Source organism: Daldinia caldariorum, assembly GCF_022478825.1.
Source record: "Daldinia caldariorum strain CBS 122874 unplaced genomic scaffold F4812scaffold_22, whole genome shotgun sequence".
In the NCBI taxonomy this organism is placed as follows: Eukaryota; Fungi; Ascomycota; class Sordariomycetes; order Xylariales; family Hypoxylaceae; genus Daldinia; species Daldinia caldariorum.
Genome location: NW_025953058.1, coordinates 226,148 through 250,700, shown reverse-complemented (window position 1 = coordinate 250,700; position 24,553 = coordinate 226,148). Strand labels below are relative to the sequence as shown.

Genomic DNA, 24,553 nt, shown 5'->3' with positions numbered 1-24,553 from the left:
GAGATGATAGGTCAAATGGTCTTGAATGACAAGAAATAATTCAGTAATAATGCATTGGTGATGCTGCCATAGTAAAATAGGTGTTTCTTCAAGGGTCTAAGTACCTGCTATTATGTACCTGTAACGTCGCTGAGGAAAGTTACTTAGGTACCTAGTCTACCATAGTGCAGACCCCCCCCTCCCCCCTCAGTGATCAGTGATTTGGGAAAATCAGCAAGCCTGAGATCTGGCATATTTAGACGGTGCCCTGCCCCTCCTTCCAGCGCCGTTACCCCCCAAACTTTCTTTCCGCCAAAATTTCGCGCTTCCTGCCCTTTTCCCTCACTGATCTCCAGCGGTCGCATTCTGGCTCCAGACGCCTAGGTTGACCAACCCAGCCCAGCAACAATAACCACAGCACACAACCTGACGCGGAACAGTTTATTTTAAATTGTTGGATCACCAATCCATAGGTGCCCTTTTTTTGACGCAAAGCATTTCAGCCAGCGCGTCAAAAAAGTACAGCACACCACACTGCCCTACTTACTACCTTACTACCTTTTAGTAGGCATTGTACCAATCAGTCGGCAACCACCTAAGCACCACATTCAACAGCCAACAACCGACCAAGAAAAGAAAAATACACACACACTCACAACTAACCTACCCTACCACTAATCAACCACAATGCCTCGCCCAAAAAAGACGGATCCTCCCCGCCAGCCCGCCCCCGTGGCACCCGCACCGACTATGGTTCCTATGGCCATGCAACCCGTCCCTCAGATGGCGCCTCAGCCCATTCAGCAACAACCTCTAGCTGCTGGACCTGCAATCCAACCTCCTAGAACGATTGGAATTGAAGAGTTCATCCGAGTTCGCGATAGCGTAAGTCAACTTAACTTTTTGTCATTTTGCTTTTTGAAAAATTCGGCATCATTCTTTTTATATGAATATCTAAAGAAAGACAACCGGATATAATTTGCGACTATGTAATATTCTACACACCTTAGTAACAAGATGTGTTACGGTGATGAGAGAATGACACAGGGCTTATGGGTTATGGGTTATTACTGAGCGATAATGCTCAAGTAATACCCAAGTACCTACCTTGAACTCCGCAGTTTTGCTTACCCCTTTCCCTTACCCATCTCTGCCTGTTAGATCGGTCATGGATGGTCTTGGGACATCTTATCTCAGAACTCGCCGCATCTTGCATAGTTTGTTACCATTATGCAGTACAATAGCCTATTGATTTATAACCCACCCACTATCGTCACCTTTTTTATTTTATTCTGCCCATTTATTCGTTACTTTCCAAGGTGAAGATGCATATGAAAGCTAACATGCATACTAGGTCCACGCCAGATTCAACACCATAACAGGATTGATGAAGAGCTTCTCAGATGACTTCCTACGCCAAACCAATCTTCTAATCGGAGAGCCTGCACCCTTTGACAATGGCACAACCCATTCCATGCAAAATCTGATCGCTAACCTAGATGGCATTGGTCAGCTGGGTGACTTTGGGCATGTCGAAGAGAAGAAGGAACGCAAGAAGAGGACTCATGATCCTAACGCTCCTAAGAGACCTCTAACTCCCTACTTCTTGTACATGCAAACTGCCCGTCCCATCATCGCCAATGACCTTGGTCAAGATGCCCCGAAAGGCGCTGTACAGGAGGAAGGTCAGCGTCGCTGGGCATCTATGACCCCTGCCGAAAAGAATGTGAGTAGTCTACAGTATCCAATAACTCGACGTATTCATTTTGCTAATGCTATTGTCAGGCGTGGAACAATGCATACCAGTTTAACCTCCGGTTATATAACGCGCGAGTACACTCGTACAAGGCTGGCAATCTTGACGCTCGAAACATGAGCGATCCGGATGCGCTTAACTACGCTGACGCGAATGGAATCCCCCAGCCCGTTTTATCCGGAGAAGAGGCATATGCTCCTAATGACCAGGATGCTATCGCCGAGCAGCTGCAGATGGCAGTGGCGCCCGCGCCCGAGCCTGAAACCCAAACTCCTAAAGCCAAGGTCACTAGGAAGCGAAAGAGCACCGCAGCTGAAGTTGAGGATGCCGAGGCGAGCGCTGCTAAGACCGCGACGCCTGCCAGCCCCGATAAGAAGCGTAAGAGGGCTTCGAAAGTGATCGAGACTCCGGAGGAACCTAAGAAGTCCAGTCGGAAGAAGAAGGCTTAGTGATTGTACCAATACGAATTGCGCTAGACACGAGTGCGTTGACTACTTCAAATTCCCTTCGTTGTTTAGAGGTATACCCGACTACATCACACTTCTCCGTCCATGTGTGTAAGAAGGGCAGTGCTTTTAGCTTGCTTTGCGGACTACAGGGGGGGATTTAAGAATCCCAGGAGCGGAATATATGCTCGATGCCAAAGAGATAAACCTAGCCTTGCGGATGAGGGCCTGAAGTAGCAGGGGAGTAGTTATTCAGACTCTTCTGACGTTGCATTATGAATTACGAGGATCCTACAGGTACCCGTTGAGAGGGGGGATGGCGGAACCTACCAAAGGGACGGCGGACTGAGGGAAGGAGTTTTATTCGAGGGGGGTTTTGAAGTGTCGCGATTAACTTGTATTTACATGGCTTTTCACATGGCTGTGCATTGAAAACCCGTATTTCTTCATTTCGTGTTTTTGTACCTATTTCATCCCCGTGGTTTTGACGTGTCAATGAGTCCGCCCGAGTGTGTAACGGGCACGCCTTGTAGTTTTTGAGAGCTTCTGAGATGTAGCACCTATGGACATCTTGCAATAATGATATTTGATTCGGGACGTAAAAGATGTTTAAGCCACCCGTCTCGTTGAAGCTCATAACCTTCCCATTCGCCAAATAGAGACTGAAAAAGCTGGCTCGCGGTATAAGGTCTGACGGTAACAGGTTACAGCTGGTAAGGAGCTAGTAAGGAGGACAGATGCCTTTAATGGCTAGTGGAAGGATGGTTTGGAGAAGACTAACTCACTAATAACTCAAGGTCTATTCTAACCTAGGTCTCCAGGTCCTTAATAACCGTATTTTACTTCTCTCTCTCACTTGATAGGGGTTCATTGATACATTAGGTACCTTAGGTAGGCACCTACATACCTAAGGTACGGTATCTTTCTCACGCACTGAAATCGGAAGGCCAGCCTAGGAGGTAGGTACCTAGGTACTTAGGATATAATAATAGGCCGAACAAATGAATCCATGAATAGAACCGGCCTGTATATTATAGTAGAGCCTTGTCAGAATTCTCTTACGATCTGGTAATTTTCATTACGTCCCCCTATATCTGTCCATCTGTCCATATTGTACCTACGTAGGTGCTGGGATAGGGCACGCTTCGGATCGACCAATCAACTTACACCAATCTTCTACCAGCTTGGAAGTCGTCCGGATTCAGGAACAGGTAGGTACATACCTCAGTAAAAACAGGTGTCTTATAAACTTTAGGCTACTTATCTAGCATATCAGCGCTACGCCTTTCACTACCTAATAGGGGGACAAACACAGTAAGCCTTGATATGGTCAATTAAAATAACAGCCCTGCTTCATACCCATATCTTAGAGGAGGTAGGTGCTTAATATACGTACCTAGATTGATACCAGCAGTGGAAATCCAACAGTCACTAGAGAATCCCATTCATGTATAAATACCTACCTAGGTATTGTTTGTATTGCAGTACAGCTACCCTTAAATCTGCCAGGAATAGGCACTTAGCGTTCATTTGAATACCTCCCATTCAGCTAAATCCTTACCTAGGTAGGTACCTAGCTATATAAGCTAGGTGTCGGTCAACACACATCGTTTCACCCATAGCTACCTACAGACCTAATCCCCTTTCCCACAACCGAAAGCTAAATAAACCCAACTCGCTCACTCCAACATAAGCAACCATCCCCCTTCCCAATCCCAGTCCCAGCATGTCGCCAAGCCCCCATTTCTCCCTCGACATAGAGTCTGTCCACGTATATACCTATCCCCAACATCAATAAACAAACCAAGCCTGCGTAAGCGGCAACTCGCTCGCCGGCTCCGCGGTGCACAGCACGCCGTCGGCCTCGACCGTGTACCGCTCGGGGTCGACGCGCATCTTGGGCATCGCGTCGTTGAACCGCATGTCCTTCTTGCCGACGGAGCGGCACCCGCGGACGGCCTCGACCCGCTTGCGCAGCCCGTACCGCGAGGTGACGGTGTCCAGGCTCGCCGCCGAGACGAACAGGACACTCGAGCTCGGCACGAGCGGCGCGAACATGGGCCGCGCTATGATCGGCTGCACCGTGGGGATCGAAGCGTTAGGGTCACCCTAGGAGGAGGGGAAGAGGGATTTGTTAGTTAGGTACCTAGGTACATATTATAGTAGTATGGGGGAGATGGGAAGGGTAAAGTAATAGGAAGAAGACATACCATCTGCGAATAGGCAATCAACCCGCTTTTGACCACTGTTGTCGGCTTTGTGCCAAACCACGCCGGGTCCCAGAGCACCAAATCGGCCAACTTCCCAACCTCGATGCTACCGATAAGGTGACCCATACCCTGCGCGAGGGCCGGGTTGATAGTGTACTTGCTAACGTAGCGTTTCACGCGGAAGTTATCTGCATCCGTGCCCTCGTCCTCCGGCAGACGCCCCCGCTGGACTTTGTTCTTGTGCGCGGTATTCCACGTTCGGAGGATGACCTCGCCACACCGGCCCATTGCCTGGGAATCCGAGCTCATCATGGAGATAGCGCCCAGGTCGTGTAGTACGTCCTCAGCTGCGATAGTCTCGGCGCGTATGCGAGATTCGGCGAATGCTACGTCTTCGGGTATATTCCGCGAAAGGTGGTGGCACACCATCAACATGTCAAGATGTTCGTCTAGAGTGTTACGAGTGTATGGTCTCGTCGGGTTCGTCGAAGACGGTAGCACGTTTTCGTTCTCCACGACTCGGATGATATCAGGTGCGTGTCCACCTCCCGCGCCTTCCGTGTGGTAGGTATGAATTGTTCGTCCTTTGAACGCCGCAATCGTTGATTCCACGTACCCGGACTCGTTGAGTGTATCTGTATGGATCAGACACTGTACGTCTAATTCGTCACATACACTTAGACAAGAATCGATAGCGGCTGGTGTTGTGCCCCAGTCCTCATGTAGCTTGAGGCCACAAGCACCTGCTAAAATCTGTTCACGCAGAGCCCCTGGGTCGCTGTCGTTACCCTTGCCGGTAATTCCAATATTTACGGGCAATTGGTCGCACGCCTGTAGCATCTGCCTCATATAGTTGGCACCGGGTGTACAAGTAGTAGCGTTAGTTCCAGCACTTGAAGACATTATCGTTAGTTACTGATACCACGCCAACTTGCACCATCTGAAACCACCTCAGCATGAAAGTGGAAAGGAAATACCCTTACCTTGGCCCAGTACCGCCTCCAAGCATCGTCGTGACACCAGAAGCAATAGACTCATAAGCCTGCTGGGGACATATGAAGTGAATGTGCGTATCAAGACCGCCCGCCGTTACGATCTTTCCCTCCGCCGCAATGACATCGGTACAACTGCCCACTATCATACCTTTCGTTACGCCGTCCATAACATCCGGATTACCAGCCTTGCCAATCCCCACTATAAACCCATCTTTTACTCCTATATCCGCCTTGTAGATTCCAGTATAATCAACAATCAGCGCATTCGTCACCACCATGTCCAAGCTATCTGCGTCCGAACATCCCGTCATCTGCCCCATGCCTTCCCGCAACGTCTTGCCGCCTCCAAACTTACACTCGTCGCCGTACGTCGTGAAGTCCTTCTCCACCTTGATCCAGAGATCCGTCGCGCCCAAGCGCACTACATCTCCCGTTGTCGGCCCGAACATAGTCCTGTACTTCTCGCGGTCCATCGAGAAAGCATCGGCAACCTGCAAATCGCCCGCCGGCTCGGGGCGATGCGCGAACCCGGCCTTCTGCAGCGCCTCGACGATGGCGCTCACGCGGGACAAGTCCACCTTGCCCGAGGCGAGCGCGTTGCCGCCGCGGACGACGCGGTCCCCGCCGATCTCGACGAGGTGGACGGTGCGCGTGTCGCCGGGCTCGAAGCGCACCGACGTCCCCGCCGCGATGTCGAGGCGGCACCCGTACGCGGCGCCGCGGTCGAACTCGAGCTGCGGGTTCACCTCCACGAAGTGGTAGTGGCTGCCGACCTGGATCGGCCGGTCGCCTCTGCTCGTGACGCGCAGCCTGACGCGCCGGCGCCCCTGGTTCAGCGTGACGCGGCCCCTGACGCCGACCACGGCGCCGGGCTGGCGGGCGGGCTCGTAGGCGCTCGGGTCGGCGGGCGGGAACAGGCTCTGGTCGGGGACGGGCAGAAAGCTGCCGTAGAGCGCCTTGGCTAGGTCGCCGTCGTCGGTGGCGATGGGGTTGTGGACCGTGACGAGGTACGTGCCCGAGGGGAAAGTGCCTTCGACTTGGATCTCGTGGAGGGTGCTCACAACCGAGGGGAGCACGTGCCTCCGGCCTAGCATGGTGGACCCGATGGCCATGAGGTCGGCGACAGTGTGCTGGCCATCGCGGATGAGCTCTTGGAGATTATTCGCGATGAGAGCCTAAGATAGGGTTAGGGGATTAGACCAAGTTCATTTCGACGACGCTCGACGATAAGAATAAGAATAAGAATAAAAATAAAAATAAAAATGATCTTGCTGATAGGAGCTGTATTCTTTCCGCGCAAGATCGTGGTCGGGGAGCTTACAGTGGCTTCGGTATGGTTTAGCTTAACGCCCCTAGCAAGTCGCTTCTGGGCTAGGAAGCCGAGTTGGGAGATGACGAGCTTATCAAGCTGGTATGATGTTAGTTAGGAGCCATCTCATTATTGGTCTTGGCTGGATAGATATAGAAACAGGCATAGATATAGATATAGATATAATAGTAGAGAAATAATAAGTAAGAAATGGGCAGTAAATAATACGGACCTCTTTTGGTATCAGATGCATGTTCGCAACGATACAACCAAAGCAAACAATAATAGAATTAAATTTATTACTTTGGATCACAAAGGCGATTCCAACTCAACTTAACTCAACTTGACTCAACTCTCGTGGAGCAAGATGGATAATAAAGAGAACCATTAAGAGACCAGACCGTTGCAAGATTAGGTAGCTCCATGTTAGACTGACTGATACTAGGTAGGTTAGGTAGCTTTTATCGTTAATTACTGGTAACCAACGGTACCAACTGCTTTTCTTATCTACCTAATGTGGGGTTTTCAAGCTTCTCAGCCCAGCTCACTTGCATGTCCACAGTCCACATGCATGGCATTAGCACTGGACCCTTTTGATAACCCCGCAGTCTGACTGAGCAGCCCTACCAGAACCCATAACCTTAGGTACATAGGTGTAGGTACTTTAGTCACTTAGTAATTCTATAGCTAAAGCAGCAGTAAATAATACACGGATTATATAAAAGTAATTGTGAAATTCTATACTATTGATGTGATTTTTTTTCAATTCAAAATAGTCAATCTTGTATGTGTGGTCTTGTTTTTGTTGGACGACTGCTCATTTTAATTTTCGCGGCTGCTAGTCTGAGTACCTAATAGAGAGGATGGGTCTTAAACATGCCATATCAGACTTATAAGAAGACCCGTGGAGATGAGGTGAAGTAAACAGATAAATAAAACCAATAAGAATCTTCATTTAAAATAGGATCCAGTCTTTAACCTGTTGTATCGATAGAAATTCCATGACGCACAAGTACTGCACTCCTTCAATATCAATTCTCGCAAACTTCTTGCCAGCCCCTAAACGCCGATATGGTATCATAAGGTACATGCAAACCCGCCCTGCGCCCATAAGATTTCATAAAGTAGGTACCTAAGAATATAAAATGCGTAATCACTCATCCTCAACCTCTTCGTCCCAGGCCTGCCGCTCCTTCTTCATCAAATCAGCCATTATCTCGGGCTTGAAGATCGTACTGTCAGGATCAGACGAACGAGGGACCCTGCCGAGACTAGGATCACTAAACACCGGACCGACAGCGTCGATCCATCGTTTTCGGCGTTCCATCAGAGTCTTGGTCACGTCGCCGATACCTGGTCGAGCCATGCCCGTTCCGGACCCTCCAGCCGGGTGATTACCACCGCCAGCCCCGCCTGGTCGTTTAGATTTCTTACTCTTGCCCATCGTGCGCGTCCGCTTAAGATACGCTCCCTGGACTTGCGTATCGAGATCCTCAAGGATGGTGGTGTATTCCTGATGAGCCATCCTTTCTTTCACTAAGTCCGTTAATCGGGTCTTTCGAGCGCCATTAATGAGCATCTGCTCGCGCAAACGATCCTGTAAGAGGCGCAGACGAGCCGCGACTTCATCATCGTAGTGTCCGTCGTAATCCCCATCGAACCCTTCCAGAGGGAGGAATCCGATGTTACGGAGCTCCAGCTTGATACGCTCGTCCACTTGCGAGTAGTCTAACTTGGGATGTGTAGCTTTCTTCCATGCTTCGGTTGACGACTCAGTCATGAAAGTGGCAGGAGGCATGCTTTTACTCTCCTCGTTTGCGATGCCCGAATTGGAATCGCCATTAGGCTCTTCCTTCATTTCGATGTCTCCATTAACTCCATTCGTCATCGGTTTATCTTCCGTCGGTTGCACGCGGGCTTCGGGGCGCATAGCTTGTAGCAATCGTGATAACACAGGACCAACCGATAGCTTGTCGCTCTCTGCCACATCATCATCCATGTTGTCTATCGTACCACGTGCTTGATTAGGAGCAAGCTTGTCCCTACCAGGTGCACTCGAATCAATTGCCATAGCACCATCCTCTTCTGCCCATATTTCAGTATAATGTCTCTTTCCTCGTTTTGGCATAACAAAGGGTGTAATTCGATCGCCCCGTTCCCGTAGGAAAGCCAGGTCTTCTTCGACATATGGGCGGAAGTATGGCTCAATATATGTCGAGAAAGTGCTGAAGCTAATCTGGTTCGACGGTTTAGCGTTGCTGAAGTCTTTATCAGGTGGATCGCCAGCAATCATGTCGGAAAGGTCCGATTTGGGGAAAACGGCAACGGAATATAGTTCCTTCAGCTCATCGACAGTCATTCCAGGTTTGGCCGGACGAATTTCATAAACCGTAGGATCTGGAAAAGTCGAGGGGTCTTCGCCGAAGGTTTGGAATTGAGGAGACTCTCGGCGGGGAGGCGCCCCTTCATCTTCTGAATCGGAATCATCTTCGGCTTTGTTATCGAGCTTCGCTTTCTCGTCTACCTCCATTGCGCCGGGTGTTGCAGGTGCTACAGGTGAAAGGGAAGAACTGGCAGAATCGTTGTCTCGGGAATGTTTTCTCGATTTGCTGGAGCCACGTAGGGGAGATGAGCGCTCTTAGACGAATTTGTTAGCGTGGGTAAGTAAAAGAATCATGAAAATTTAGCGTGATAGTTTGGATAGGAATGAAATATGAAAAGTGTTAACATGCATTTCTTGATTAGCACCTAGGGAGAGGGAGGAATCAACATTCAAGGAGAGGAAGAAAAAAAAAAAAAAAAAGGAAGCGCGCATTGTCAGGCTTTTCCAAATTGTGCCGTACTTATTGCTACGCAACTGAAGTTTACTGCTGTAATTCACAAGCCAAAGAGAAGAAAAAAAGAAAAAAAAGAAAAAAAAGAAAAAAAGAAAAAGAAAAGAAAAGAAAAGAAAAAAGACAAGGTAGACGGATCCTACGTAGGTATGTAGCTGTCATGTAACCACGTGGATAGATGCCACTCACCAGTATGCGCATCCCCAGGAGCGAGACTGTCATTACCTTTTCTTTTCTTCTTGTTCGCTCTTCTTTCCGAATCATCATCGCCTTCTCTACGCGCATCATCCCTTCTACCGGCAGAAGCCACCTCATCGTAATGAGTCTTCCTCTGGGCCGCGACAAGTCTCATTCCCTTATCGCACCACGTTCCTCGCCGATCGACTATCTCATTAAGCTTCCCTAATCGCGTAATTAAGCCGTCGAGGCTCTTAGAATCGGGGATAACGGCATTCGAAGTGGTAGAATCAATTAGGTCATCGTAGGTTATAGTACGCACTGAATCTAATCTAAGATCTAGGAATTCGGTTTCTATAGTATCAACAGGTGGGATGCTCGCGTTAGAAGGTAAGCTGGCCATGGGCGTCGTATTTCGACTACGCTTTCCGATCGCGCCGGCATTTTTCTTGCCGGTGCCTTTTTGGCTAGGATTTGGTGGCATTATTTTTTTATTCTATTTTTTTACAAAGGATATGATGGCGGAAGTGTTGAAAAAATTAATGAGGACGGCGAAATTATGTGAAGTTGAACGTCGTCGGACGGTTGTTGAACAAGTCCGACAAGTTATCGGTTGATGCTTACGTACTTGATCAACTAATGAATTAATGCTAATCTAAATCCTACCTAAATGTCTTGGCCAAAATCGGACCTGTGATAGGTTATAGATTTAGGTATACACACGTGCACGGTACATCTGTGGGGGAATCCAAGTTGAGGAAATGCCCAGGGATCTCTGGGCAACATGTACTTTTTGCGGCTGAACAAATTCCGAATTCTGTACGAGGGTACGGATAAACTTGAATGATGTAATCAGACCCCCTTAAAGTACCTACGTACATATATGTACCTCTAAGATCCATGTAACCTAAGTTCTATGTACCTAGGTACCTAATGTATCCGACCGTTTGAAGATTTATATCTCGACTCGGGAGGCTGCATTCCATCTTGTATCGAGTGCTCCTCACAGATATATCCAAAATTACCAAATGATAAACTAAACAGCAGACAATACCAGCTCTGTATGTAGTTCATAGGAATTACTATGATGGCATCAGGGTTGTAGAGCTTTCAAGCAAAAGCTGATATGATAAAAGACTATCTGACAAACTGTGCAAATTTTGATATCATTTTACACATATCTCTCAGCTCGGGTTCGGAATTCTCGGCTAGTGAGCCAAAGGACTTCCTGCAAGATCTAGGTAGTTTAACCGATGCTTACCCCTTAGGTATTGCTTACTCCTTTTGTCAATAAGAAACGTAATATAGGTACGTAGGTAGTACTATATTTTCTTCTATGAAGCCTCGTGGCCATCTATCGCACATGGAAGGGGTTTGGGGATATATTAGAGGTAGGTCCCTAGGTAAATAGGTACCTATTAAATTTTACTGTTGGCGTATGTCACAAGGAAGGTAACTAAGGTACCTACCTATTACAAAAGATATTGTAGATGAGCTATCCTGCTTAAAGAAAACCCCGACCTAGGTATCGTACCGTAAGGGTCCCTCGGTTACCTTGGGTACCTAATCCTATCTAAGGTACCTAATTCTTTGTGTTAATTATTCTATCTAGAACTTTAACAGTAAACCCTACTAGACTTGTAACTAACTTACACCATGACAGTATTTGAGGATATAAGCGAGGTAATACATACGGGGCCATAAATCTTCCCTGTAGATTACCCAGTGTTCCTTTGAAAAGTCATTTAGCTTTTAGCTTGTAGTATCAAATACGGGAAAGGCTGGGGGAAACCATCGCTACAGACTCTTCGGTATTTTCCCGGTTTACGGAATAGGAGTTCCCCATAAGCGTGGGAGAAAGCAACCTTTTAAACCAGTAGCTTTTAACATCTCCTCGGGTTCAAGTTTCATATTTAAAAGACATTATTCTAGAAAGGCTTGGCTGATATTAACCCTTGTTATCTCATTAGTTAAAACCTGTTTCTGCTTGTTCCTTAGATTCATGGGGTTCTACCTATTGGACAAGTTGGACGATGGACGGGCTGACAACGGTGTGTAATAATGTGAGACGTGAGGTTCGGTAACTGAGAGGAACGAAGAAGGAAGGTTCTACGAACCTACTAACCAAGCATTGTAACAACTAGAAGTGTAATTACTTCCCTTACCAATCAGATGTCGCCTACGTATCTCCGAAATTCAGCTCATAAGCCCATCATGGCATTATACTTGGACGTAGTTAGGATTCGATAAGTATCACTTAGCAATCATTCTCACCGCATGGATGATTCGAAGGCTATAGGATGATCGGGCCTTTATTTGCAGGAATATCTCACCGCATGATGTATGCTACGTTTCCACCATACCAATCCAAAATCTACCTATCCCCATACATCCTCCAGCCTTGCAGTCTCAACGACGTCCCACTTCGTACAACACCTCCTCTAATACGTTACTACTAGAACATGAAACGGAATTATTAAATGGCACATATAAAGATTTAGGTAAAGTTGGAATTGTCGAATTACCGCGGTGTATCTATAGCGCTGAACAGATCGCCACATTAAGCAAACGAATCATAACTGCTCAACCATAGACCACGAGCCTACCGGACGGTATTAATGTTACATTACAAGCTACATTCGTCATAATAACGGATGCCTTACTTTAATGAAAATACTGGAACCGTCTTCTTGAAACGGGGAAGGCTTCTCATGTGGCACACTCAAGTTGAGCAATGCCCCTGTCCACGCCACCCCAAGTTCCGTAGCCGGGTTTTGCCAAATGGGTTGAAACGAGTTATAATATGTTAGTAACGTTTCTCTCCTCGTATACTAGCGCGATTACGTTCTTTACAATGTCTCCTTGACAAAAGTGATAAAGAGCCACACTAGGTAGCCACTATTCCAGTACCTGGAATATTGAAGTAACGGCCTCCTTTAATCTGGTACTGAGATCATCCAAATTTTGCCACCCATCTTTTCAAGCCCTTGTTTTTGTGAAGCCACACTAATAATTCTATGCTTACTACCTACTTACAGTCCGTACCGACGCTCAGTAACCGCCGGATAATTCTAACACCATGGAACAATCAGGAAGCTGGAGCAGACTCATATTATTGTATGCAATGTCAAATTACAACGTTTTGTGGCTGAAAGCGTTGCTTTGTGGCTGGAGACTACGTTGCATGCCATAAAGGTCGTTAATTGGATAGGTATCTGCACATTGCTTGGTTGCTAAGACTTGGTAGGCTGTGAACTTGCATGTGCAGAAGTACTAAGTTAATAATATGTGTTGGAGGCCTATAAGATGTACTGCGGGAAAGCCGTGTTTACGCCACGTAGTTACGTTCTATAATTGGATATATTGTAGGTAGATCGTCTGTTACCCCTTTCGAGATGTCCGCGTCACAAGTAAGGGCAACAGCACAAAGTTATGTAACAGGGGTACAGAAAATGAGAACATAGTGTATAGCGAATTAACAGTCGCGCATTCTTCAGCTGGGATGCAATGTAATGAGCTTTTATCTCTTCAGTAAGTGATATGCGCAAGTATGAGACCGAAGTAGCTTGAATTCGATTGTGCTTTGCTTACTTAGTACTTTAGTTACGTAGAAACCCCGGGCATCTAATTTTAATACTGAGCAGGGACATTGAAACCGAGCTTTGTAAAACTTCCAGGAAAAAAACTCTTATAGTTTCCCAACCAAGGGTGCGATATTTCCATGAACAACATGTGATATAAGAACTGTTCCGTTACCGACGTTCTGACCATGTGAGTACTCCGTATACCTCAATTCTCAATAACAACCTATGCATGTCCCAAACTCAATATGTCGTCTGTGAACTACCTGGACGGAGTGAACTCTGCACCTAGGTAAGTAAGTCGCTGAAACAGTGCCAACTTTTACTTGATAGAATCTCATGAACTTGGTGACTGTAACTAACAGGCTTTATAGAAATCCCGAAAACCAGCAAGCAGCTCCCGATCGTACTCCAATAGTTTCTCCAAATGAGGCGGTTCATCCACGCCTAGATGATTTTATCGAAGAACCCCTTGGCGAAGGTAACAGGAACGTCATGTTACCTGACAAAAATATCGACGCCGACTTAGCTATTAGAGATTCTCGAGAGCGTATGGAGAGAAACATTGCGGATACAGGCAAAGTGCTGAAAAAAACAGAACGTTAGCAATGGCCCACTTTGAATATTAAATACCATCAGCTAACATTTAAGCAAGTGAATGGAACTGAGAAGGAAAAGAACAATTCGGACAGATGATAAAGGCCGCGGCATAAACAACAAACAGGTTTCCTTCGGACGACTAGAAAAAAGTACAGGAAAAAATGATGCTCACCGAAATACGTATAGAATATTGACGTTGGAATTTGCACTACCTACATGGACTCCGCATAACAAGAGACTCCAATGCTTCAGAACACTACTAAACGACCTAGATCCTGTCTTCGACAGCCAGGAAGCTTCCTTACTGTACAATATATTCCTTCCTATAGACTAGGAGGACTACCCTGAGGCTACTTACATAAATAAAAAAGAGCAAGAGGTATATTGGTGGCCATGGACGGATCACAATCCCATTCACATTCCTTGAAATACTTGTCGACGTATCCAATACCCATCCATTGATGGAGTTTCAAGTTATACTTTTCAGTTGTTTAATACTGTGTAGCATTGCGCCGTTTCAAACAAAGACATGACACTTTCCCATAATCAGCCTACCTCCAAGATAGGTACATGCTGACCGCTAATGTGCGCCTTTAGATTGGAAAAATTACCTATGGCAATACATTAGGTCCTCCACTGAGCCTCTAACACCTGCAAAGAATTTGGATATATTCTCTTAGAGTTTCTGATTATCGATTGAGGTAGTTAGACAAGACTGAATGCAATTACTTATGTAAAAGCTGATGTCAAGCTGCCGTAAGGAGTAACTACGCGGAGGATGTTTCCCGACTATGTGCCGGTTTAGTTTCATTCAGCCGTAATATATTACAATCTCCTTGTATATTCCGGATTTTGAGCTGAATAGTCCCGGTGGGCCGGCCTGTCTATAATTGTCAAACACCAAGCCTAAATAGATGAGAAATGCGGAGGTGTGTTCCTTGGATAGAAGGCAGGTGATGATTGGCGGGAAAGGGGGTCAATCGGTCGATACATAAGGTGAGAATCTTTCTCCTATGCTTCCTACTCTTCGCTAATTTCATTTTGATTATAGGTTTATGAAGTATTAGGTAGATTTACGAAATGTCTTTCAAGCTCCTATATGCAGGCTTGGTAGGTTCTTTGTTCACTAGCGAGGCTTTCGCGCAAAGCTCTGAGCAACATCCTCCTCTGACAACCTGGAAATGCACCACGTCGGGAGGCTGCGTTCAGCAGAATACCTCCGTCGTTCTAGATAAAGATTCCAAGTATGCACGAGGTAGCGCCGGCTCAAGAACGGGGGCTGATTATGCTGCTATGGGAGTATCTACGTCGGGCGACGCCGTGACACTGCGTCACTACGTCAAATCGGACAACACGCTCAATCCCGCATCTCCTCGAATCTACCTCCTGGATGCCAATGGGAAATACGTGATGATGAACCTGCTCAACCAGGAGCTCTCCGTGGACGTCGACTATTCGGCCGTGCCCTGCGGAGAGAACGGAGCCTTCTATCTCTCGGAGATGAAGGCCGACGGCGGGGGGTCCTCGGGTGGTGCGGCAGCCGGCCAAGGTTACTGCGACGCCCAGTGCCAGGGCTACTGCTGTAATGAAATGGATATCCTCGAGGCCAATGCCAAGGCTACGGCGATGACGCCACACCCATGCAACGGGAATAACTGCGATAAGTCTGGCTGCGGGTACAACCCGTACGCGAGCGGCCAGCGTAACCTCTGGGCAACTGGAGGATCTGTCGACACGAGCAGACCGTTCACAGTCGTAACGCAGTTCGTTGGTAGCAGCACGCTGACGCAAATCACGCGGACCTACATTCAGAATGGGAGGCAGATAAACGGCGGTTCCATTGGCAATTGCAACAGTGGATTCGGCGGGCTTTCTGGTATGGGCCAAGCTCTAGGGCGAGGAAGTAAGTAATACTTAGTTTCTTGCTTGAAATCTACATACATGCATCTTACGGGGCTGACATATTACTTAAAGTGGTTTTGGCGATGAGTATCTGGAATGATGCTGCACAGCAGATGGCTTGGCTCGACGCCGGCAACAATGGACCCTGCAGCATCCAAGAAAGTACCCCGTCCAATATTCAGGCTCAGTATCCCGATACTCACGTCGTCTTTTCTAACATTCGATGGGGAGATATCGGATCTACTACCAAGGGTTAAAATTTTGGTTGTGGCATGCTACATATGATTTGATTTTCCCTAGGAGAGGCATTTTCATACTCAATACCGCTGTGAGCTAGCAGATGCGATTGTATGATATACTCGATATCATTGTCAACATTTGCGATGTCATCGCGTTCGTACCCACGATAGGAGCTCAACAAGTGGACCTAATTGCATTAATTCAAGCCTATGTTATTGACATTTTCGAATAACATGGCCTAGGAATTAATATTGGTTCTGTGGAGACACAAAGTTGTAATCGAGCCATTGACCAAGGTTCCCGATGTGTTACTGAATGCGATATCCTTAATCAACATGACACTGGCCACATCACGCCACCGTATGAGTTAGGTAAATGAATACTCGGTCCGACCCCCATGTCTACAAGTAGAGTCCCCGGGAATCTCGCCATCAGTCTACTCTTACGTTTTACTTATACTTGTGGATCTTTGGAGACGAAGAGCTAGATGGCCTTGTGGTAGATACAGAGGCACAGGGAGTAGCAAAGATGTTATCAATTCCATGCGCTAGAGGCTACCTTTACTATTGATTCCTGTCCTAGGTACCTGCTATAGTCTCCATACAGTACCGTTTTTAGGCAGGGTCATTAGTTAAGAATACATACCAACTAAGCAAGAGTAAGGACGAAGCCTACTTCTATCTTTGGAAAACACTATGAAAGGGTCCTAGACCAAGGACCCCAAATCAGAAGGACTATTCCAGCTACTAAAAAGACCCTGAATCAGACATTTACATAGGGCTGCTGGGATAGTTCATAATGCTAAGAGGAGATGATCTCACCAACACTCCAAAATGAGTACCTACTTCTACTTATTAATAAACTACGTGACGCATATCGGTCAACTACACGAAAAAGCGTCAGCTACTAAGGATTTATCTATAAAGGGTAGCTCTGGCAAAATGCTAAGCTTCAAAGACTCGTTAAGAATAGATAGAACAGCACGTCCACAGCATAGGAGGTATCTAGGTACATGAAAGGCAGGTAGTTTAAGGTGCATATAAATGGCAAAATTCATTTTATTCAAATTTCACTTAGTACCTAGAGGGTAGACATCTCTGCATCTTTGGAAATCACGCCATACAAAGCATTACTACGCGATGCGTTAAAATTGATGCCTATGAGGTGCAACCCCTTAGGCAACCAGGCGTTAGGGTTACTGAAATATTTAACCACGGCAACCACAGAATAAGCGACGCACCTGGTAGCAACGAAATCATAAAGAGTTGATAACAACTTGGCTAATTAGTGCAGTAATTTTTTTTTTTTTCAACGACAGGCTGCTCATAATGTGGACGCACACACGTAAATATCTGTCGCCGTTTTGGTAGCTTTTCGTTTTCTACTCAACCTAATTCACTTACACAACACGACAAAAATCAACAAACCAAACATCTAAAAACGAATTGAAAAACACGCGATTCCTATTCTATATGCTGTTTTGATCAACTTTCTCTTATTATTTCCTTGTCTCCGTTTGTCGCTCCGCGCCCAGTGGCGTTGTTGCCAATATTGACAACACCGTTCGCCAACGCGCCATTGAACAACCGAAAATTCGAAGGTAAGCATCATCATACTTAAATGCTTGTACTGTACTTAAGTAGGTATCTTATTAAATAATTCAAAAGATGACATCCAGATAAATGGCTCACCATTTGGTCCCAGATTACGACAACTACCCCATTGTGAAGTCTTGACACTAAGACCTTCTCACGATACATCCTCTGCGCCAAAAGTGTATTTCTTATTAGCACAATTACTATTACAGTCTATCTGACAACTCTCCATCCCCTTATGCTCTTGGAATATAAATTTCAATGCAGCAGCCTACTACGACGAGGTGGAATATTAGGACCCTCGGGGCACCAAATGTATGGTAGATTACCACACGGGACATATGCCATGGCCTGACCGCATACTATTGTAAAACGGTCCAGTCTTGCCGTGCTATTCGTATAAGGACAATATCAAGATCTGGAATCCATTATCATGGGTGGCTTGGACAGTCTGAATGACGCAACTGCTTAAGAAATATCTCTCCCCCATCGTTCGATTCGGAACACAGTATACACATCAATCAGACAGGACAATCAGGATACATATTACGCATCACGATACTCTCCAACGTTTCATATATCAATGTCAAACAGGGAAGCGACCAGACATTTTCGCCGTTAGAATTTCTACATCACCAACCCCCATGTCGGCCAAAACCATAGGTTATACCAAGGCTTTTCCGAGCAGAGCCCCCCAACGAAGTAGAACCCAAGCACAGACCGTCCTTGATAACTTGGGGATGCTGGATCTTTTGATCAGCCACAGTTATGGGCAAACTTTAAGTCGACCTGGATTCTCAGAAGAAAGCTGCATCAGGTTATCCTACAACGTACCGAAGTTCATTGGATGGAGCCGAATTGACTCTTCTCAAATGCAAACCGCTGAGCTGAAAGTGCATTTCTTAATAGCATAATTGCTATTACAGTCTATCTGACCCATCAGTAGTACCACTCACAACTCTCTTGTCCGAGGACCTCGTAAATACCTAAAATATGGTTGTCTTGGAGAGCATGACGCGCGATCTCCTGGACAACGAAATCCACTTGTGGCACAACCCGCAACAGATTTTGATGAATCAAGAATGGCTTTGGAAAATATACTAGTAAGGGAGAGAGGATGTCGTCAAAGGGCACCGGCGCCCTTGAATGCGCAAACCATCTTACCCCTTTACGTGCTGGAATGTGTATTGCTGGTATCTATATGCTGCACATCCACTACGACCTTTACCTAGGTATATACAACACCTGCCAGTTTATTATACCTAGTAGATTAGGTAGCTACCTACCATAGCGGCAGAAGCCTGGGAATTTTAACCATTAAATAAGGCTTTAAGCGTTTTTATTGGGTGCATCGTTCGGGAAGAAATGTTTCATTGGATACATCCCTTAGTGTTGAAATGTTCCCCACTTCAAGGGCTTTTTCGAAAATACGTACCTAGTAGCCCAGGTATATAATACCACTTATGTACGAAGGTCCCGGCCAAAAGTCTTGCACATGCCAAGCTTTTAGTCCAGGAAATATAACGTGCACGATTATAATAGCACTGTATTGGCTTAGTACTAATTTTAGGGGTGGCTAGTGGCTTGTACGCTAAACTTTAGGGGGTTTACCACTATAGCTACAGGGAAGTTAGCTGCTATTGGTATAGTCTTTTTTATTGACAAATGCCTAAGTGGGTAGCTTACCTAAGCTTCGATGTGCAAGACTTTTGGCCCGGACCTTCGTACCTTCAACTACTTAGTGCCGCCGCTTGGGGGGGTGTGGCGTTGAGGGGCTGCGAGGCTAGAAGCGTTTTTATTGGATGCATCTTCTAGCGTTGGAATTGTCCCTACTTCAAAAGTTCTTTAAAAATACGTACTGCCGCCACCGGGGGGTGTGGCGCGTTAGGAATAACGTAAGCAAGTTCGGGCTATTGTGCTACCCGAAGGGTGGCTTTATGTTAAAAATTCATAACTTTACGAATTTTATATATTAAAATCCCAAATTTAAATATATTATATTTAATTATAATTATAAAGTATAAAGAAATTAAAAAATATTATACTATTATTATATAAATTATAATAAACTAAAAATAATATAAGTTAAATATTAAATAAACGTTAAAATATTTGTTAAAAAAACTTAAAGTTTTTTTTATATAAATTAAATATAAAATTTAAATTAATAATTAATGAATTTTAAAAATAAATAATTAAATATATAAAAAATGTTTAATAATTATATGTTATAAATTAATATTAAACGTAAAAAAAATTAATTTAAAATTAATAATTATGTAATATATATACGTACTTTATTACGGTATATATTTAATAAAAAAGTATTTATATACTTTAAATTATATTAAAATAAGTTTTTTTTTATTTTTTTTAATTTACTTTTTTTTAAATATTAATAATGTTAATAAGTACGTACGTATAATATAAAATAATAAATAAATAAATTAATAATGTTACGAATTAATAAGTAACGAAGTTATATTTAGTATAGAAGTAAGGATATTAACTAATAACGTTTCGGTTAAACCTTAAATATATGGATTTTATAGATCTTATGGATTTTATGGATTTTATTAAGAAATATAAAATCCTTAAAATCCTTAAGAATTATAAAATTTATAATGCTTTTAGTAAAACATTAAATAAGGAAAAAGCTTATAAATATTTAAAATTATTATATATTTAAACATTTATTTATATTTCTTTAATTATTAATTTAAATCTTATATTTAACTTATATAAAGGGAAGGATTTTAAGCTTTTTTAATAAATATTTTTAATATTTATTTAATATTTAACTTATATTATTATTATTTATTTAAAATTAAAACCTTTATTATTATATTTTAACGGATTTAAATATAAGTTTGTTATATTTTAATAACTCTTTAATTAATATTATTATTAGTTAAATATAATATAAGTATTAATAATAATGTTTTTTTATTTATTTAAATTAATTATAATTTATTTATTTTAAAATATTTATTAAACAAATTTCCTAAAAATTAACTTTTAATAAAAGTTAATTAAGTAAGATAATATAATGAACTTAATGTATTATTTTTTAATTATATATTAAGATTTATTAATAATATAATCCCTGTTAAAATTAAATCTTAAGTTAAATTATTTAAAAAAAAGGTAAAGGAAATCACGGAAATTACTAATAAGGGAAAGGAAAAAGCTTTAACTTAAAGAAAGTAAATTAACTTTTTAAGAAAAAGGCTTTAAAATATATATAAAGATTATAAAAAATTTAAAAATAAGTTTAAAGCTTTTAAAAAGAAATTAACCGAACTTAAAACTAAAAAAAATAATAATTTAAATAATAACCTTAATAACAACCCTAATAAGGACCTTAACTTATAATTTATAAAATAATAAAAACCTATAGTTCTATTATTATTAAATTAAGGATTTAAGCCCTTTTTGTTATTTAAATATAATGGTACTATAAATATAAAAGCTTAATTTAATACGGCTAAACTTTACTTAATTTTCTTTTAAAATAACCTTAATAAGAACAAATATAAGGTTTTAATTATATGTTAACATTTAAAAAGTAATACCTTTAAATGGCTTTAATTTATTATAAATAACTATTTTAATAATATTTAAAAAGAAATAAAAAAATCCTAATATATTTTTAACAAATATTTTAACTTTGAAAATAAAATGTGATTAATATTTAGTAATTTACTTAAAAAAGAAAACGCTTATAAAATTATTTGGAACCTTAAGCAAATTAAAAAAGCCTTAGAATATGCCACTAAGTTTAAACAATTAGCAATAATTGCTTAATTCCCTAAAAATATTTAATTCAATTACTTTTATAAAGGATTAATTATATAAATTAAAGACAAAATCTTTAAGGAAAAAAGACTTTAATATATTAATAAATATATTGAACGAACCATTATTTACGATAAAAGGTCGTACGAAAGGTTTTAAAAAAAGAAAATTAAAAAACTTACCTTCACCTGTACTAAAAAAAAGATTAAAGAGGTTAACCTTAGTACAGTTAAAATAGAAAAACTTAAAAAGAATATGACTAAAGTTAAATACTATAATTACAATAAAATGGGCCATATATCTAAGAACTGTAAGACATTTTACAAACAATTTAAAATATTAAAAAGACAGTCCGAGCCTTAAATTGTAAAAGCAGTATCTTTAAGAGCGTTTAACATTTAAATTTCTTAAATTGCCCCAAATATTAAGAATTATATTATTACTAATAATTATTACTTTTAAAAAAACATTTGTAAATGTAATAAATAAGATTGTCCACACCATATTAATAACAATAAAAAATAAATAAAAGATTAGCTAATATCTTAATCATCCCCGTTAATTACTAAAGCAAAAAAAAAATAAGATATAAATGAAAATTGCTTATAAGAAATACTTAATTATATTAAAAAGTAATATAATTATAATCCAAAAGAACAAATACTTACCATAATTATTAAAAATAACTTAAAGAATAAATTTTAAATAATAATCCATATAAATAATTATAATAAAAATAAGTTTTATAAAATTATAAAACTTATAAATAAATAAGAAATTATAATAATATAATAAGAATATAAATAGCTTTTTTATAAGTTAAATAAAATAGAATAATAAATTATAAACTATTAAACATATAATAATAATATTATTAACTTAAATTAGGGATGGATAACTTTTAAAAATTATATTTAAATTTAAGAACAAATTATTAAATAAGAAAGAAAATAAAATAAGGAATTTTATATATTTTAAATAAAATAAGTAACTTTAATTCTTATTATTATAACTTATATTTAATTGTGGAAATTAAAGACATAATATTTTTTAATTATTAAAAGATTATATAAATAAAATATAATTTATATAAAAAGAGAATTTATTATAAAAAAAGTTAATAAGTATTTTAAAGCATAAAGAAAAAAGATATTAACTACCTGAATTAATTTAAAGATTATAAAAAACGATATTCTAAAAATAATATATATATTATAAAAGGTTATTAGAATTGAACGCTCCTTGGATAAAAATGGATAAATTCTTATCTTTAACATTAGGAAGTTTAACCTAAAATTAGAAACATACGTACACAATTTGCAGCAAAACTTAAGATATAAGAAATATTATAAAATATCTTAAATATTATATCCTTATAACCGCTATTAAGTACATAACTTAACTAAGGAAAACATAAGCTTTTAACTTAAGTTAGTTAAAAAATATTTACTTATATACTTATATAAAAAAATTAATAAAGTTCGAATTAAATTTAAACTAATTCCCTTAAGAAATATATAAGTAAATAATATTATCCTTAACATTATTCTTTTAATAAAAAACAGATTTTAAACTTATATATATTAAGGTAAAATATAAGAAAATTATAATAAATATAAATATAAAGTATATAAGATTCATAAATTTATCGCCTTAAAAAAATATATAAAATAATATAAAAATATAAAAGCCCTTAATGAAATTTTAATAGAAATTATTAAAAATTAATAAAAGTAATTTAATAAAAAAAATGTTAATAAGGAAAATATTTTATTAAATTTTACTGCAGTTTAAGCTATTAACAACTACTTATATATTATAATAAAATAAAAGAATTAAAAGTTTTAAGCATTAATTAATTATAAATACTTAATAAATATCATTAACCTTAATATAATTAATAAATATTTAATTAATTATTAAGAAAAAGAATTATTATATTAAAAATTAATAATTAATAGATAATTAATTAAATATAATAAAAAATAAATTAAATAAAAAATTATAAATCTTCCAGTCCGGATTTAATAAAAAGACCATTTGGTTTCTTTTAATATTGTGAACACCTAATATAATATGGTTCTAAAAAAACCCTAATTAAAAACTAGTAACCCTAAGATAGATTAGCAGAAGAACACTATTAAGTAATTATTAATAAAATTAGGTACGGAAAGTTATAAACTTAAGCATTAAAAAAAGGCCAATTTAAATAAACTTAATACAATAGTAAAAAGGTATATATTTGTAGCTTTTGAAAAAGCTTATAAGGTAATATTTTTATGCATATTATAATCCGCAAAACTAATTAAAGAAATAAAATAATAAAAAATAACGAAAAGAAAAATTAAAATAATATATAATAAATTTGCTAACGTACCTAAAAAATATTAAAAGAAATATTTAAAACTATTTGCCAAAAAACTAAATATTAATATAAAAATCTTAAATTACAAATTTTATAATTATAAAATAAATTTTAAAAAAGGATAATTACTTAAATTAAATAAGGTATATTTATTAAATATAAACAAATAAAAAGCATTAATAAAAATTATTAAATGAAAATTTGAAAAAGGATATATACAGAAATTAAATTTATTAATAAGGAGTCCAGTTTTTTTAATACTTAAAAAAAATAAAAACAAGATATTAAAATTAAATAAAAATAAAAATATAATATATTAAAATATATATAATTATTAATATTTTAACTTTATTATTAAATAAAATAATTACCTTTTACCTAATATTAATAACTTAATAAAAATAATAGGAAATGTAAAATGGTTTATAATATTAGATTTTAAAAAAGCATTTTATTTAATTTGGATAGCCGAAAATAATAAATAAAAAATAATAATATAAACCCTTTTTAATTATTATAAATGTCTAATTATGCCATTTAAATTTATAAATGCGTTAATAACATTTTAAAAGATAATTAAAATTATATTACAGAAATTTCTAAGAAAAACAGTTTTTATTTACTTAAATAATATTTTAATCTTTTTCAATATTTTTAATTAATACGAAAAATATATAGATAAAATATTAAAAGTTTTAAATAAGGTTAATTTATTAATAAACTTAAAGAAAAGTGAATTTTATATATAAAAAATTAATTATTTAAA

The 24,553-nt window shown here is 39.9% G+C and overlaps 5 protein-coding genes across 5 annotated transcripts; 3 read left to right on the top strand and 2 right to left on the bottom strand.

Annotated features, from left to right (window-relative positions):
- Positions 1-289: 289 nt before the first annotated feature.
- F4812DRAFT_444319 (uncharacterized protein) lies at positions 290-2,816 on the top strand. The gene is made up of 3 exons (XM_047935490.1): positions 290-864; positions 1,334-1,705; positions 1,765-2,816. Exons 1-3 carry the CDS (start codon positions 667-669, stop codon positions 2,182-2,184), a joined length of 990 nt encoding a protein of 329 aa, XP_047786355.1. The 5' UTR covers positions 290-666; the 3' UTR covers positions 2,185-2,816.
- Positions 2,817-3,838: 1,022 nt separating this feature from the next.
- Positions 3,839-6,699, bottom strand: F4812DRAFT_220908 (Urease, alpha subunit). Its single transcript, XM_047930438.1, has 3 exons — positions 5,375-6,699; positions 4,392-5,283; positions 3,839-4,290 (listed from the first exon to the last, which is right to left on the bottom strand). Exons 1-3 carry the CDS (start codon positions 6,496-6,498, stop codon positions 3,973-3,975), a joined length of 2,334 nt encoding a protein of 777 aa, XP_047786354.1. The 5' UTR covers positions 6,499-6,699; the 3' UTR covers positions 3,839-3,972.
- A 717-nt stretch (positions 6,700-7,416) lies between these two features.
- On the bottom strand, positions 7,417-10,313 carry F4812DRAFT_444313 (histone acetyltransferases subunit 3-domain-containing protein). Its single transcript, XM_047935489.1, has 2 exons — positions 9,719-10,313; positions 7,417-9,332 (listed from the first exon to the last, which is right to left on the bottom strand). Exons 1-2 carry the CDS (start codon positions 10,188-10,190, stop codon positions 7,849-7,851), a joined length of 1,956 nt encoding a protein of 651 aa, XP_047786353.1. The 5' UTR covers positions 10,191-10,313; the 3' UTR covers positions 7,417-7,848.
- Positions 10,314-13,140: 2,827 nt separating this feature from the next.
- Positions 13,141-14,250, top strand: F4812DRAFT_444311 (uncharacterized protein; the record flags this gene model as incomplete). Its single annotated transcript, XM_047935488.1, has 4 exons — positions 13,141-13,237; positions 13,310-13,579; positions 13,662-13,872; positions 14,060-14,250. Coding segments are annotated over exons 2-4 (412 nt in total), but the record flags the coding sequence as incomplete, so codon positions are not given.
- Positions 14,251-14,820: 570 nt separating this feature from the next.
- F4812DRAFT_220840 (glycoside hydrolase family 7 protein) lies at positions 14,821-16,454 on the top strand. Its single transcript, XM_047930437.1, has 3 exons — positions 14,821-14,883; positions 14,939-15,790; positions 15,862-16,454. The coding sequence occupies exons 2-3, from the start codon at positions 14,968-14,970 to the stop codon at positions 16,044-16,046; spliced, it is 1,008 nt and encodes a 335-aa protein (XP_047786351.1). The 5' UTR covers positions 14,821-14,883; positions 14,939-14,967; the 3' UTR covers positions 16,047-16,454.
- The last annotated feature ends 8,099 nt before the right edge of the window (positions 16,455-24,553 follow it).

Excerpts from the sequence above, each read along its gene's own strand:
- F4812DRAFT_444319 (XM_047935490.1), top strand. The coding sequence starts at position 667 with ATGCCTCGCCCAAAAAAGACGGATCCTCCCCGCCAGCCCGCCCCCGTG. Across the intron at positions 865-1,333 it reads TCATCCGAGTTCGCGATAGC|GTCCACGCCAGATTCAACAC; the intron begins GTAAGTCAACTT and ends CATGCATACTAG. Across the intron at positions 1,706-1,764 it reads TGACCCCTGCCGAAAAGAAT|GCGTGGAACAATGCATACCA; the intron begins GTGAGTAGTCTA and ends TGCTATTGTCAG.
- F4812DRAFT_220908 (XM_047930438.1), bottom strand. The coding sequence starts at position 6,498 with ATGGCCATCGGGTCCACCATGCTAGGCCGGAGGCACGTGCTCCCCTCG. Across the intron at positions 5,284-5,374 it reads GGAGGCGGTACTGGGCCAAG|TGCTGGAACTAACGCTACTA; the intron begins GTAAGGGTATTT and ends AATGTCTTCAAG. Across the intron at positions 4,291-4,391 it reads TGATTGCCTATTCGCAGATG|GGTGACCCTAACGCTTCGAT; the intron begins GTATGTCTTCTT and ends CCCTCCTCCTAG.
- F4812DRAFT_444313 (XM_047935489.1), bottom strand. The coding sequence starts at position 10,190 with ATGCCACCAAATCCTAGCCAAAAAGGCACCGGCAAGAAAAATGCCGGC. Across the intron at positions 9,333-9,718 it reads TCCTGGGGATGCGCATACTG|AGCGCTCATCTCCCCTACGT; the intron begins GTGAGTGGCATC and ends AATTCGTCTAAG.
- F4812DRAFT_220840 (XM_047930437.1), top strand. The coding sequence starts at position 14,968 with ATGTCTTTCAAGCTCCTATATGCAGGCTTGGTAGGTTCTTTGTTCACT. Across the intron at positions 15,791-15,861 it reads CCAAGCTCTAGGGCGAGGAA|TGGTTTTGGCGATGAGTATC; the intron begins GTAAGTAATACT and ends TATTACTTAAAG.